Raw genomic sequence first — 16,881 nt, forward strand, 5'->3', positions numbered from 1 at the left:
AGGGCAGTCAGTTAATTTTGGTATTTTATAGTGGCCACGCCTCACGCCCTTATATATTTTTATACTTGTTGTTATCAGTATTTATATTTTTACATTTTTTTAAAGGTTATTGTTAGTATCGCAAATGGGGATAAGATGCTGCCATTATTAACGTCAGCTTTTGTAACTAAGCTTGTATGGTTATGTATAGTAAAAATTATTTTTGCAAATTTCTATTTTTTAATAACATACGTCCAAAGTCTTGCCTCTTGTTTGTTTAATGGTTACTCTGCTATTATATCCTTTGAATTTTTTGGCCTGACCCCTGGGCAGTGGTGTGGGGAATTTATATTGTTTAGCTTTTTATGCCTGGTTTTAATATTTATTTTTTCCCTTCGCGCCCAGAGTGAGTCGGGGACGCAACCCCTCTTCCAATTAAGGAGGAAGAAGGGTTACAAACTAAACACTGTAGTTTTTATAAGTCTGTAAATACTATTTTCATGTTAATTTCTACATTGTTACTTTAGATTTATATTGTCTACTACGACTAAAGTAGAAAATTGACTGTGTTGCATGTAGGGATGTTGAATGAAGTACAGTTGGTAGATATGTTGAAGGTAGGGAAGTGGAGTGAGGTAATGTTGGTTGGTGGAGTTGTATGGCAGAGTCAAAATAATTGAGTAGGAATCATGACTATGTAAAATGGAATGATAAAATATATTGGAGAGCAAGTGAAGGGGAGGTAAGCTCATTACATGGTGTCACATGTGGGGTTGGTGAGAGGAAAGTGCAGAAGTCAAGAAAGCATACAGACTTGTATAAAAGTGCAGTAACACAACACATAATGGCGTAACCGTAAGCCACATGCATTCTTTCTCTACCTGCCAGCTTCAATTGTGGCAAAATAAAACTGTTTTAAATGTAAATTCTTACTTTTATATGCTTTGGCCAGTAATTTACTACATAATGGCATAAAGATACGAATATGGAATGGTTCTTAAATGCTGCAAATATTAAGACAGAATATCAACACATGCTTTGGCCAGTAATTTAATACATAATGGCATGAAGATACGAATATGGAATGGTTTTAATATGCTGCAATATTAAGACAGAATATCACGGGTTTTAGAGTGTAACAATTCAGATCTTCTGGCTAGTTTAATGGTCAAACTGTAACATACATTAATATAATTTTATTGGGCTCCAAAGTATTGGTTGAGTTTCATAAAATGTAACTCATGATGATTTGCCTAAGAATTAAAATGATTCTCTTGTAAAAATAGAAGAATTTGAAAATAAAGGATTTTTTCTTTTCAATAAAAAACACGGCCGCCATCTTACGACAAGGAAGAAATTACGAAAACAAAACTTTCAGAACAAAGCCATTTCGCTTGACTAAACAAGACAGATCATAGCTTGGAAAAATATTTGCTGACTATCTGATATTACTGCTCTATTGGCAATATTAAACTACCATGGTCGCTGGCAACGTACGGTACAAAGAACTATTGTTCTCTCTGTGTGGCCACCAACTATCAAAAAAGCTTCACTTGATCGTACGCTGCCACTTGTGGTTAAAATATTCAAGTAGAAGACTGTCCAAAATAATTGTGTAACAGCGCAACCCAGATTACAGACAAGAAATTCTCCGCAACTTACATTAAAATATTATTGGTGAGCTATCACGCAAAACACTGCTCATCCTGTCAAATTCCAAGCAATGAATAAACAATTGCAATGGATGTGTACTTTCTATCTTCTGGAGGAAAGCAAAGTCGTGGTCTAATCACTAAACAACTTAAAAATTCTTACCAATAACAACACACATCTCAATTTGAAATTTTCTCAATGTTCTTTGCAGATTCTGTCAAACTCAACCTTTTCCATGAGACATATCAGGAATCCTTGTTCTCACACTATTATATTTATTACTGTTATTATTATTATTATTATTATTATTATTATTATTATTATTATTATTATTATATTTACCCATCCATTGCATCACCCTGCTTCCAGACAAAGCATAATGGCAAATAATACCGAAAAATACATTTATGCATATTGAAACTTCACCATAAAAAAATACACCAAAATAAATAAAGGTAATTATTAGAAATACTTCAAAATATGACTAGTATTAAAATAAATAGTTATACAAGAATACAAAGAAAAATAGATATTTACATTATACCAAAAACCAAACCGTGTATTGAATCTGATCATAAAGCATAATAAGTCTTTAACATAACGTTTTATAAGTCAGGAGAGTAAGGCCCAAGGTGTAACACATAAGTCACAGTTCAGCATATGCATATCAGTGGTTAACTAGGGGATGCCTCTTAGTATAATGTATTTTCACATTAATATTAGGTACCTCAATTTCCCAAAGTGCTTTGCTGCTGGTTGCTGAGGTGGCCGATGTTCTGCCCGTTGTTCGCAGAAACACGTGCTGTTTCTTCTTGTACTCATCCATCGTAAGAAATTTTTCTTGTTCTGCATGGAACAAGCGTACCACATCTCCCCCTTTAAGAATTTCATCTTGATTTTCTCGATGTTCCATAAAAAGAGTTACTTTCCATGACGTGCCTGAATTTACAACATTTACCTATGAAAAGTAGTCTTCCAATTACAAACATGGACAGATGTATCATGAAATAAAAGTCACAAAGAACAGTAACAAAAAAAAACTCACCTCTTTGCATCCCAAATTATCTGGCAACTCATAGTTAGCGGCTACGTGCAGAACTTGCTGTCCAGCATTCACAGGATTCATAATAACTTTGTCTCCAACAACAACACTATCACCAGTCGCTCGCAGCTTGTAAAATGGCAAGATATAAAACCATGAGCCCTCATTTCCGTTTGCATCCAAATAAACTCGCATGGCATTTTTTTCAAGTAAGGCTGGTAGTCTTTTATTTACAGTTAAATACTTATTTGATTTCAGATGCAAAAGCTGAAACAAATCAAAACAATACTAATATAAGACCTGTTTAAATTCCTGCTAAGGATATCTTGCCACTAGGGGAAATAAATTAAAAACAAAATACAAGCAAATGCAAAGAGCAGACGACATTTGACTAAGCAAACTGTGTACGATGTTGCTCAGAAGCCAACCATGGTGTTAGGCAGACAACACATTGTTTAGGGAAATGGTAAATTCTGTCAAAGAAAGATGTCATTGCCACTACAACCAATCAAGAACAGGAATCTTGATGCCCTTGGTGTTGCTATCACTGTCAGGTCAATTGACAGACTTCATGCCTTTCCTGGACAATGGGTGGGGCATGACGGTTTGAGCAATTGGTCAACTTGACACCTTTCATCAATGTTGGGTGGGGTGTGGCAGTCCGGGCACATGGCCAACTTCACACCTTTCCTAGAAAATGAGTGGGGCATGGCGGTCCAGGCAATTGGCCATCTCCATCAGACCTAACACCTCAGGAATTTTTCCTATGGGGCCCCATTAAAAAGCCATGTCTAAATGATACTGTTTGAGACGGTTGAGGAATACAACAACGGATAATGGCAGCTTGCAAACACCTATATGAAGCACCACAGATGTTCAAATAGAATGTGGTGACAATTTACTTTGTGACTGTAATGCCTGCGCTGAGGTTGGGGGCCAACACTTAGAAAATCTATTGTGAAGGTGAGACATGTTTAACACTGTGAACTCATGCTTGTGCTGAGCAAAATATGAACATCACCCTGTTCCACTAGTGCTGAAACTTACTTAGACACAGGAGGAATTCTGCTAGAACCACCTAACAGCTTTACTGAACGTATAATTGATCTTAACAAAAAATTAACTAATTTCTTTCAAAAAGTGTAAGCTTCCAAAAAATTATCTGCAAAAAATTTTACATGATAAATTGACACTGCACAAATACTGATGTAAAACTAAGTTGCTTAATGCATACCTGAATAACACTACCATAATGGACCACTGAGCCAACCACTTTCTTATGTTCACTTTCATTTTGCTTCTTTTCAATTTCTGCGGCATGCTGTAAGCAAAGAACAAAACCTTCACATTAATTCACTTTTCAAAATCATAATGATAAAAAAACTTAACAAAACAAACTAAAGCAAATTACAAATTTTATATTTACACAGAATTTTGTTTGTACTCCAATAAGTAAATTGCGTAAAAAAAATTAATATAAAATAACATACAAACCATGTCTAACTTTAACAGCTACATAAGCAGCCAGACATCAAGACCAAATACTTTGTGCCTTGTGACCATTTGACTACATTTATGGTCCAAGACAGTAATTTCACAAGTATCAGTAAAACTAACCATGTGGTCAGTGCTGCTGCCATGAAAGAAATGCTAATACACCAAATTTTACCTCTGTACCAAAAATTTTTGAATGTACTAAAAGATAATTAAAGAAAAATTTTTCAAACTGTGTGAAATGTTCTAGTCAACCAAAAGTAATAGTTGTGAACACTAGGGTCCATATTTAGAAATGATTTTAAATATTGTCTTAGTTTGTGATTGTTTATTCACCAAATTTATTCACTATTTACAATTTCTTGCATTCTGAATGCACAATTTAATATTTCCTGGTTTAGTCAGTGTTAAATAAAAATATTTCCGGGCTTTCTTAATGTTCAGGTAACATATACGAGACATATCCGGAAAGTAAGTAACTTTTCGAAAAACTTGTATAAAAAAGGTTTTTTTTTCAATAGGAAATTGATTTTTACATGATAGAGCATTTCTTAAACTATTTTTCTACATTCACCATAAATTTCACCATAAATCTCTACAAGTTGACGAATTTCTGCTGGCTTAACATTCTTTGCGCTCAAAAAATGTATTACAGAACGCAATTCACAGTCGGTGGGATCGGCAACCGTCTGAAACATTTTGAACGCACACTAACACATGTAAACACAACATAATCCAGAGACATGTATGCGCATGCGCGGAACTGCGACACTACTGATGCGGTGGCAAACAGTACTTACTTTCCGGACATGCCTCGTATGAAATAAACAATAGGTTTCTATTCAGTCTTATTAGTACAGAAGAATTATTTTTTATTTTCAAATTACGTAAAATTATGTTTCTGCACATACAAGCACAAGGTAGACAATAAACGCAAAAAATAGATTTTAAGTACTTTTTCCAAAAAAAAATTAAGATTTAGCTATTAATTTAAAATTAAGAAAACTATAAAAAAATATTTTGACATATTCACACTCATTAAAAATAATAAAATTCTTTCCAATTTTTTAACACAAAACTCGGTAATTCAAAACCAATTTATTACTCCTTGTGGAAGTATTAAAACCCGAAAGGATGATGTGTTCGAATGATACTCTGCATATGCACTACTCACGTGTAGTCTCTTGAGCAGCACAGCATCAGTGGAGGAGCTAGCACTTTGCTTAGCTGCTTTCCAGAACTGCTTCTGGGCGGAGTAACGGTTACTAGGGCAGATCTTGAATAAACAATCTGAAAATGTATAATCAGTATTCATAATAAATATCCTGGAAAAAAATTAACTAGTTTAAGATGTTACCACAAACCAAGCAAATTGTTTTCTTCTTCACAAAAAGCATTCAGTTTCAGACTTAAGTGACAGTGGTTTTTAGTTTACTTTTTAGGGAGACTTATGTATCTCTAACTTCAAACATATATATTTAAGCATGTGTTTTTGTTCAAACGTAAATTACCAAAACCATAAATGACGGCCTCCTGAAAAGGTAATCTGGGTTCGGTTCCTGGTGGCGTCCAAATAGGAATTTTCTCAAATGGGAAATGTGGTGGACACTGTTGTGAGTTGGTGGATTTTCTCAAGTGTGCTCCTGTTTCACCCACATATTTCCCTAATGCTCCATTCTTATTTCATTACCCTTATGCCAACAAGAAATTAAGCACTAATTTATAATCATGACTAACACATCCATGCATCCATACATGCATACATACATTCATTCGTACATACATTCATTTATATAACCATTCATATATATATATTAGTATGTCTATTTTAAATATAGTCATAAATAAGTATATTTAATCATGTATATACATACATTCATATAAAATTCATACATTCATTAATGCATACATTAATTCATACATATATAATACATTCATTCATTTGGTGGAATACAAGTACAAAGTGCTCTGACAGCATTGCAAAACTAATAATTGAGAAATTTATATGAAATTAATACTCAACATTGGGTAACTATATAATAAAAGTTAGAAAACTAATAACATGTTTGAGCTTTTAAAAAGAAGGAAAGGAAAAAAGCAGCCTATGTAACATAAAACCCATGGCTTTAAACTGAGAAGATCGTGCAATGTAAGGATCAGCTAGCAAATATAGAAATAATGTGATATCTAATCAATATTACAATATACATGAAATTATAGATAAAATTTTGTATGTGCAAAGATTTTTTGTAATATAAAAAGAAATGTAAGTAACATGATCACTGCATTTTTAAAACATATAATGTAGTAATACAAATAGTAGAGAGTAATCAAGCTGCCATAATGCACTAGTTTCTTTTTATTTCTTGTAACTTAAAGTCATACATCTAATATTTTATGAGCCCAATAGTGATGTGTGTATATACGTTATATCACAGCATGCGATCCAATAAATTAATTTGGGTTTAATGTCTTTTAATATTAATGCCATTCGAGATGATATGGAATGATGAAATTACAATGGAATATTGATTGGATGAATAGGTGGGAGAAACAGGAGTGCCCCAATATAACACACAGGCTTATGGCAACATCCACCACGTTTCCAACTTGTCTAACAATTTGACACTCAACACGCTGTTGGGATTAACATGATCATAATAGAAGAAACACATTCAGAACACCACTGTTTGATGGGCATTATTACAATGATTCAATGTTTAGAATCTAGCTGTTTTTTTAAAAGAAAGATGAGATCATTACTTATAAAAGCATCTGGTAGAATGACAGGTACCAATTAAAATACAAAAGTTCTATATAGCAAGTCAACTTTTTTATTTACTTTTGAGTTCAGGTAAAAAAAACTGAACACCACATTAATTTTGTATATTACAGGCCAAAAGAGGATGTCAATACCATTTTTCATATCGAAACATTGCTAGCCAAAACCTAAAAATTATATTAGTAAATATAATTAACAAATGCATTTATAACATTGATTTCAAGGACCTATACTTAGATATTACTTTCATTTTTTTTTAACAATTTTAAATTTTAAGCTATTTAACCAATTTTTTGGCACAAGGCATAAACTGTATATTCCTAAGCATTTATACATTTTAACAAACTGATATTTACTAACAGGCTCTAGCCTGTAACCACCCTGAGAAAATAACTCATTATTTCACATGGATGACTAGAACTATTATGATTACCTAAGTACACGAATGTAGACTTCATCATGTGCCCAAAGCTAAGTTCTATGCCTTGTCAAGCAAAAAAAAAAATTAGTACAAAAACTATAGTATTTCAAGCTGTGTAAATAAACTTTCTACATTTTTTTTTATAAAAAATCACCTACCTAATTTACAAAAATTTGACCCAACTTAGCTACATTTAACTACCAGCAAAGTCATAAAAGTCCCCTTAGGCCATCTCTTGTTGCTGTTGCTGCGCTAATGACTAAATTAAGCAAAGTACCTGTTATTGTACTTTTTCACAAGAATATGCTCTCAATAAAATTATGCATGGTAACACATAAAACAGAGAAGAATCACATACCTCTAAATTTCTTGGGTGGGTTATTTAAGTCACCAGCATCTGGACACACCACGCACCTGTCATCTACCAACCTGAAGTGAAAACCCACATTTTTTAAATAAAAGCAAGACACTCATGAACAATACAACCATCCAAATGGTAGGCCTATATCAATACTCTCTCTTCAGTCTAGGAGGGAAGTTGGTGAATGAACAAACATGGCACCAACACAGGACAGGTAGGAAGTTCCAGAAATAACTGTTTATGCCCAACTTAACTAAGTTAGCCTGTTTAGCCATCCTGTGTTCAAATGCATTCAAAGTGGAGCTAATGCTCAATGTTTCAGTGTATAGATGTACCCAGGAAAAACACAGAATAGCTTATCCTAAAAAGTTTAAATTTTTTTTAAAAAAAATTCAATGTGATGATAAATAAGATACTTTGGATGAAAAACATCTGCATTCTAATTTTTTATTTTTTTTTCATCATTACTATTATTCAATGGCCATTTATAAAATTTTAACTTAATACCTTCTTGCATTTCCTTTTCTGTCACTGAAATTTTTAATATATTCACTACATGTAATATCATGAGTGTAAAAAGGTGCACAGTAATGATCATTACAAAGACTTGCACGCTTTTTTACATCTATGATATTACACTCTTAAGTAAATATCTGAGGCGGAAAAACCAAAGTAAGGGAGGTAATTAGAATTTAAGAAAATGCCCTTAGAAAAAACTAATTATGGGAAAATGAAAAAATCAACATGAAGTGTGAGATCGAGACTTGACTTCAGTGTCTTCAATATGTCTTCATAATTAAAAAAAAAAAACTTTAGCACACATTAAGAACATTTTTGGCTGTTTCACACATAGGTACGGTACAGTAGCTCATATGTTACAATACTTTTATGCTAATAAAATTTAATTATTGTTTTCTTTAAGTTACATAACATTTTAAATTCTGATGCATGTAAATAATTTTATTTATTTTGAAGTATTTTTTTTAAATGAATTTTAAATAGCTGAATACTGATGAAAACACACATCTCATTAACAGATTGGTAATGGTTTATTCTGATTGTCTGCTCAGAGCTTGCATACCTGCACATTTTCGTAACAGGTAGGTAGGTTTACCCTGCTGTGGCTAGATAGCAGCACAGTCCTTGCATACAGTTAAGTGAAGCATTTGTGACAACAGTAAATTATAAACACACAAATAACTAATGAAACTTAATAATTAAAAATCCAAGACTCATTCAAGACCAAAATATGCTAACTTCAAACGAGATACCAGCAAAAGCAAGGTAAGAGAGACAAGGAACAAAATAATGGACTAAACACTGCAGTTATCTAGTGTGGCAAAATGCAAAATGGATACCGTCTGGCCAGGCATTACTTAAGTACTCAAGCAAGGCTCCAACAAAAAGATAACACTTGCATCAAAGGCCCAAACTAGCCTCACATCATTCTCATCACTAAGTATAACAAAAATACAAAATTAGGAGAGCTTTGGGTGGTCAAGACGTTTCAATTGTTCGAAAACTATTTTACTGACTCCAAAGGAAAACTTTTAAAATTCTTGACTTTTGGGAAGATGACACCCATTAACAAACAATGCATTTTTCATGTTGAAATCAGAGTACATGATATAATAATTTTTGCAGTTTTACCATGAATCTGTTTAAGTATGCACACTGTCAAGACAAAATTGTTAATGACAGTTACACTACTTGAAACTTTTAAATTTATTTTAAGAAAAAAAACAGTACAGAGCAAGTTGACACAGTGGTAATAGACCATGGCCGATTCCTTTTCAACTATCACTGTTTTGTGTGTGCTATCACCTCTAATGACCTCACTGACGCTAAGACAAACTCAATTTAAGATAAGAAAAAAAGTAATAAGTTTTCAGCTTATTTCATTTCATATTTTATATTTTTGTTTTTATTATGTTGCTCATGTCTCGCAATATCCTTGAATTTCATGAGCAGAATCATAATTACAAACCTAGAGGTACTAGCAACTATTCTACTAAATACAATGGAACCCTGTTATGAGATGTGACTCAGAGGTTCATGCTTCCGACTCGAGCCAAAGATCGGTTTGAGTCTCGAGTCCACTTCACCTCCACACTGCTGAAGGCAATGACAAACCACTGTAGTTTCACGCCGTGGTCATTTACTTTTGGTGATGGCTGGGGTACAATCCAGTCTCTGTGATGATCAACCCATCTTCATTACAGTCACAAGTGAAAACAATATAAAAAGCAAATAAACATTTTAAAAATATTTATAATAAGGATTGAGAATCAAATATATTTCATTAACTAAACACAACAATGTTGTAAAGGGAAAGATTCTAATAGGGTCCCACTACATAATCTGACATTTTGCCAACTTTAAGGGAAGAAGCACACAACCACTACAACTTATATATCTTTTTTTCTGTCCTTAAAACCAGGTTTGTGCTACTCACCCTAAAGTGCTGAGGAATCCACAAACACTGCCTTCAGCGTACAATGATACAATGTCGCCCAGATGCAAGAAACTTGCTGAACCAATTATCTCACCCATGTTTCAAATGGTAACTTACTTCTTTAAACTAAGTATAAAATCACAGTACTATAACATCTTGGTGCCTGGAAATTCCAAAGACAATAAAATATAAATTCCTTCATTTTTAAGATTAGCAGTTGCAACTCCTAGCATAACTATGAAAATAATTAAACATTTTTTTATGTACATTTGATTACCAACAAACATTTGGTTTAATGTGAACAGCAAAAAATTCTTCTTACCTGAACCTACTACACAGTTGCCTACACTGTGTACAGAGAGACCAGATCCCAAACTAATGTCAAAAGAAACAGCTGAGACTGTCTTATGGCAACTTTTATGATCCAAAAGTTGAAATTGAGCGATTAATTTTTTTTTGTAAGAAACACAAAATTCACTCTAATACTCAACAATATGTGGATAGTTTTAATCTACAGAATAAATGAGGTTTGGTGTCACAGCCTCAACACTATATATATTTATACAAATTAAAGCATTTCTTTTACTGATGACAATGAGTATGTAGTCAAAGAATTTACTAAGTCAATTAGGAAACAAAATTATCCTTAGGCACTACTACTTAAGAATGACAAAAGAAACAATGTTTGTAAATTATTAATTTATTAGGATATGTAGGGAGAAGTGTAGTTCAAAATCAGAAAACAAAGAATATAATGTTTAGCATGAAAAATAGTTATATTGAGTGGCTAATAAAATTAAGAATTTTTTAAGCTGAAGAGTTACACGATAGTATATTTGAGTGGGTGTCGTAAACAAAGGTATGGTACACTACTTACTATCAAAATACCTATATATAGGACAAATCAATATTTAATATGTATTGTAATTCTGCAGTGGTATAGAAGCGGGAGTTTTTGGAGGATAGAAGTAATATAAAAAAAAGCTGTTTTATGAGGAAACTAAGAATAACGGTTGGAATTTTAGATAAAGTAAAAATAAAAAAAGGGTTTATATTATATTCATAAAACTAGTAAAAAATTATAGTAAATATTATGTTTTTTAATAGGTCCCAACAGTTGTAACTATTATTCATGTTTCATCGTACAAGTAAAGTTAAATTAAAACCCTTAAAGTGTGTACTAAAGAAACAGCAAAAAATAAAAAATATATATTTATATTGCAAAATAGCAAAATATATTGCAGAATAATTGAGATTTTATTTTACTATAAAACCTTACAGATTTATGTTCCATATTGTTATTGTGTAATAAACAGTATGGGGCCTTGTATAATTTACAATACGAGAAATTTAATCTTCCTAAGAAATTTATTTTACTAAAATATAAAATTAAAAAAATTAATGTTCCCTGCCCAAAATCCTATTTTCTCACTCTTGTATCGTAAAAAGATAGGGGCAGCAATAACATACTTAATATTTTTGATAAAGACCCCGATGCTGATGTCATATAGTTATGGTATACAATAGTATACTATTCCCAAATGCATGAATGTAAAATACTTAATTTATCTATACTCTTGAATACAAAATATATCTAGTATAAGCAGAAATAAATTAAACCAAACATAACATTAATCTTAACACAACTCCCTTCAAAATAAACACTGTTTCTGAATACCTTCTTAAAGAACTCTTTAGCCTAAAGTGCATTTTAAAGGATCTTAAATGTAAGCCATTTATGTTGATCGTCCAAATATATTCAAGGAACCCTACAGAATCACTGATAAAGACTGTCGTTAAAGGACACGTTATACACCTACTTACATGCATACTTGTGGCCTTTGAAGGGTAAGTGGGGCTATATGGAGTAATATGTAACAATAGTATGTTCCTTGGTCAGCCAACTGTTGTCTAAACCCTTTTATGTGTATATGGTACTATCAATTTAATTACTTTAACATGTAAATACTGAAAATAACCTGTAAATTGGTGCGAAAAAATTATAAATGATAATGACTGCCAAAAAATATTGATTTCATAATACATCAAGTTGTATTAGCGTTAAAATAATTCGGATCTTATGACACGGCTAGTTTCTCACTGAATGCAACCTTAAAATTACATGATTCTTTGGTTAAGGCTGCATCGGTAGTAAAGGACACATCCTTAATATTCGAAAAGTCCAACAGTCTTAAGTTTATCTCTACGTACCCATGTACTGGAACTCAAATTTAAGGGATATTAAGATACAATAACCAAATGTGACCAAATGTGGAAATATGACAATCCGTTTCCATAAAGAGCTCTAATTCCTTGCAATAAAAATGCACACGAAAAAATTGCGACCATACGGACATTTGCAATATTTCCATAACATTAAATCTTCCGAAATATAATAATTTTGCTCACAAAACTTACTAAGATAAAATTATATTTCATTTTTTATATTTCCTCAGACAACAATAAACAACAATAGTCCGGTTTGCGGACATTTTGCAAAACACGATCGTGTGTAAACACTGACAAAGACAGAAAATATTTATGTATAGCCAACATACTAAGTTTGAAAAGAGACGTTATGATAAATTGGTAAATCAAAGGCTAATTAAAAAACATACGCGAGTACTTAGCATGCTATGCGCTCGATTATGCACAGGAATTGTTCGAAATCGGTTCACAATTCAAATCTTAATGTTAATTTCAGCTAATAAAATTTCTCGAGGTATCCGACATGTTAGTAGTGTTAGTATGTAACTATATTAACTAAGAAATGAGTATTCCGTGACATTTGACCAGCAAATTGTGAACAGTTTTTCAACATATAAATAAACAAGAGAATATAAAATTTTTAGACCATTTTAACTACGACACATTTTTTTATTTCCAATTTTTTCTGGTTACATAAAATATAAAATTAATTAATTTTTAAAGCAAGAATTACATCTGAGCATTGTAATATATATAAAAAAAATTGGCACAATATGTTTGATAAATATAAACAGTTCTCTAGTCCCGCCAAAATGGCTTCCTACTCTACTCTCATTCTTTGTTGCTATGCACGACCTGTCTTCTATGCACACGACCGTCCTATACGCTGTTGTGAATCAGTATGTTCGAAAACATGGCGGTAAAATCTCGTGCGTACGACCTACTATTACTGTTAATATGGTTTTATTGTTGAATATTAAGGCTGGTATTCCAAGACACAAAATCAGTGCACGATAGTGACGTCGTACCTCCTCTTTATTTAAACAAAAACCCGGGTCACAGTCCTGTCCGCGGCGCAACATTCCAGCCATGGCCCTGGTAGTGCCACCACTCGTCACCAGATGGCAGTTGAAAATATAAAGAGACAATGTATTATAGTTATGTTATATATGTTATTATTGTAAATATTTATAAAGGTTATTAAGTGTGTATTGTAAGTATGTTTTGTAGACTTATAAATAATATTGTAAATGCAAAAGATCCAAAGGGATAAGAAGATGTAAAATTCTAACACAAATGATTGTAGAAGAAATGTGTATAAATTGTGCGGGCAAATAAGCTTAAAAGACGTCGGAGGTCGTCTCTCGGGGCGTGCGCATCTCTCTCGCGGGCTGTTGGCTGGGAGTTCCCTGCGCCGTATTGGGTAACCGAAGGCTGGCAGCGCCAACTGCTACCGACCGCGTCCCGCGGGTGGCGGATACGGGAGCCCAGCTCGAGAGTTGCAATCTCGCTGGGGTGGCTGTGAATAACCAATAGCAGTCCGCGGACCAATGGCCGGCCTGTGGAGTCGTTATCACGGCTGTCGGGGAGAAAGGTAGCCTGAATGTAGCTCGGCGCGCGGCAGAAAGCAGCTTTGTTGGCGAAGGCACTGCAGGGGAGCTCGATGTGCCCTGGATGCGAAGTGTAGACGAACTGCGGGCTGGAACTTGCCGAGCTGTGGACTGCCGCGCGCGCAACGGAACTGAACAGCATCGGAATTCTGAAGGAAGAGATGGCGGCGCCTTCAAGTTGGGGCCCTGTTGGAGCCAGTGGTAGCCTGGGCGGCGCGACCTTCAACCGACCCGGGAATTTGGGGGGCAAGAGGGTCCGACTCGCAAGATACTTCATTCGCCTGAACGACTTACCCCCACCCTGGCTTGAAAGGTCGTTGGCTGTTGACTGGAAGAAGGAAGATGGCGCAATGTCAGGCTGCCTTTCGCTCCGAGAGCCAGCAGTTCGAGCCGGTTTACTGGCTCGTCTGCCCACTTCTGTCTTAACTGTGGCTGCCTGGGCAGCTGTGGCTGGGCTGACGTGAAGTCGCCCGCCCCTGGGGGCACATGCGCCCCTGGCTAATAATAACCCAGGAGCTCCCAACTTTAAATGCGGGCCGCAAGGCCCAAGCACCCAACTCCACCAAGGTTGATTTTCAGCCCCTCCAACTCTTCTTACCTGGACCCTTCTTCCTCTTGTCCAGTAGTTACCTGCTTGCTTAATGCATGTTAATTGATCCCCGCATGAACCGGCCCAGGGTTTTCCCTGTGTCTATGCAGGTTTTACCTGGGTCACACTTAGCTAGCTTTTAAGCTAGGCGACCAATGGGGCGTCAGTCATGGCGCCAATCGCAGCCATGGCTGGCCAATAAACCCCAATAAGCACATGATGCACGCGCCCTTGTCCTGCATGGTTAAAAACCTGCATGGTAGAGTGTATAGGCTTCGGCCTGAGACACACTTAGGTCCTCCCCTAACCTGGACCCTCCCCTACACACTTAGAATTAACTTAGGCTAGGAAAAAAAGAAAATCGCTTAAAAGACTTGGGTTCACTGTCTGTAATGTTAGGGCTGACTCCTTATGCCTGATGGGCTTCACCTCCAGTGTTGGCCGCGCTTCGGAAAGGCATGGGATTATGAATTGTGAAACAACTATAATTTATATGTAATAATAAAATTAAAAAAAATAAATACTACTTACATTATCTTCAGCATAACTAACTGCACCTCTTTCGATTTAAAATGGTCCGAAGCACGCAGATGTATGTACAATCCCCTCGGGTTACAAGAGTCTAGCGGCAGCAATTCTACCTTTCTGCAACTGGCTGCAAATGCAGATCCTCTCCGACGTTGGCCGCTCGGGAGTGCCTACCCCCTGGATGTTTTTTATTTTTACGCGCGCATTTTTTCTCTCCAGTATAAAAATGCCACATAGACTGTTTAGTGGATGGTTGGTTATATTAGGTAAGTATAGCTACATTAAACATCCTGTAAAATCATTTTATGGTTGCTTCCCATACAGCACACAATGTTTCAGAAACATGTCTGTGATATTGCAGTAACATTACTATGTTTCGAATAGATTACATTTCATCTGTCATGTTTCTGGAATATTTCATAAACATTTCATTGGACACATAGTACTCATGTCTATAAATTAAGTTTCAGATACATTTCAGCAAGATTCCTTTGGCAATATTACATTGTAGTTGATTCTGAAATGTATCTGAGACATTATATTGAAACTTCCCATCATGCTTGTTGGCACTGAAGTTTAGAAATCTTTGTCTTTGTGTATTATTTTTTGTTTTGGCGCAGTATTATGGTACTTGGATTTTTATATGTGGTGAATAAATTGTAAGATTGAACATTATTTATTTCATGTTAGTTTACTATTTTTTGTTTTTACTTTCGCACTTAAGCAAGTACCGGTATAGAAACAATCTTTTATGCGCCTTCGAAATGTGTAAAGCTGTAGGTTAAGGAATGTCGGTATGCTTATTATGCTCAAACATTCCCGTGCCATATTTATATGTGCGCTGTTTTCAGTCTGATTTTTAATTTATGTGATGCATTAACAGGATATTCGCGATTTAATAAAATTGCTAAAGCATCTAACAAGTTTTCTACTTACTGTAGCTATGCCGCTATATGGTCGTTGACTGTAGAACACGAATGCTAATGTATGGGTTAGTCCCTTTAATGTTATCTTTAGTTAAAAATCACAAATATAGGCTTATAGGTTCCTAAATATTTTGGTTTTAGTAGCATTTGATTAAACCAATTTATTTTATTCAGTTATCACCTTCGGGCTTTTATAATATACTTAAGTAAATATATTTCATAACCTATAATATTTAGTTAAGGGTAATTTATGTTTATTTACTGTGCACAACACATAAATTAATTATGTTGTGTTTATTTTAATATAATTATTCAAGTGTTTAATTTGAAATAATTTACAATTCTACTGGTTAAGTATTAGCAAATAACTTTTTAATATGTAGCTATCCAGCGCTAGGAAACCGTTTACATGATTTCCAAGTATCTTTAATGTAACTATCCTAACCAAATCAACCGTCCACAAAGTTTTAAAGTATTTATAATGTAGCTAACCTAACCTAATTGACCATTAGTTATCATGACCTTACCTGAAAATTACAATTTAATTAATAAATTTACTTTTATTTGCATTCATTATTCAAATATATTTATTACTTTTGAAATGTTACGTGCTCGTATTTATTTTTACAACTACAAAAAAATTCGCACCTGCCGGGATTTGAACCATCAACATTACAATGAGGTGATAGCACCGCTGAGCGCTTTTTTTTTTTTTTTTGTTTAAAAGATTGATGGCACACTGGCAAGTTTGGACAGTCACCAGTGTGCAACAATCTCCCCCCCTTAATGTTGTAGTTTGAAGTCACCCCGAGTCATGGAGGAATGGTAGTGTT

The 16,881-nt window shown here is 34.3% G+C and overlaps 1 protein-coding gene across 3 annotated transcripts in view; it reads right to left on the reverse strand.

The window, feature by feature from the left end:
• The window catches only part of LOC134529630 (inositol 1,4,5-trisphosphate receptor), a 149,435-nt gene extending 136,701 nt beyond the window's left edge, over positions 1-12,734 (reverse strand). Inside the window, exons 1-7 of one of the 3 annotated variants that reach the window (XM_063363928.1) lie at positions 12,606-12,734; positions 10,188-10,350; positions 7,730-7,800; positions 5,343-5,458; positions 3,909-3,995; positions 2,678-2,941; positions 2,360-2,590 (exon numbers count right to left, since the gene is read on the reverse strand). In XM_063363928.1, the coding sequence (XP_063219998.1) occupies positions 2,360-2,590; positions 2,678-2,941; positions 3,909-3,995; positions 5,343-5,458; positions 7,730-7,800; positions 10,188-10,285 (867 nt within the window). In that variant the 5' untranslated portion in view covers positions 10,286-10,350; positions 12,606-12,734. Of the gene's footprint in view, positions 1-2,359; positions 2,591-2,677; positions 2,942-3,908; positions 3,996-5,342; positions 5,459-7,729; positions 7,801-10,187; positions 10,351-12,605 lie in introns of those variants that run through there. The other 2 variants (XM_063363929.1, XM_063363930.1) reach the window with 2 other exon arrangements.
• Between the last annotated feature and the right edge of the window lie 4,147 nt (positions 12,735-16,881).

Source organism: Bacillus rossius, chromosome 2 (assembly GCF_032445375.1).
Source record: "Bacillus rossius redtenbacheri isolate Brsri chromosome 2, Brsri_v3, whole genome shotgun sequence".
Lineage (NCBI taxonomy): Eukaryota > Metazoa > Arthropoda > Insecta > Phasmatodea > Bacillidae > Bacillus > Bacillus rossius.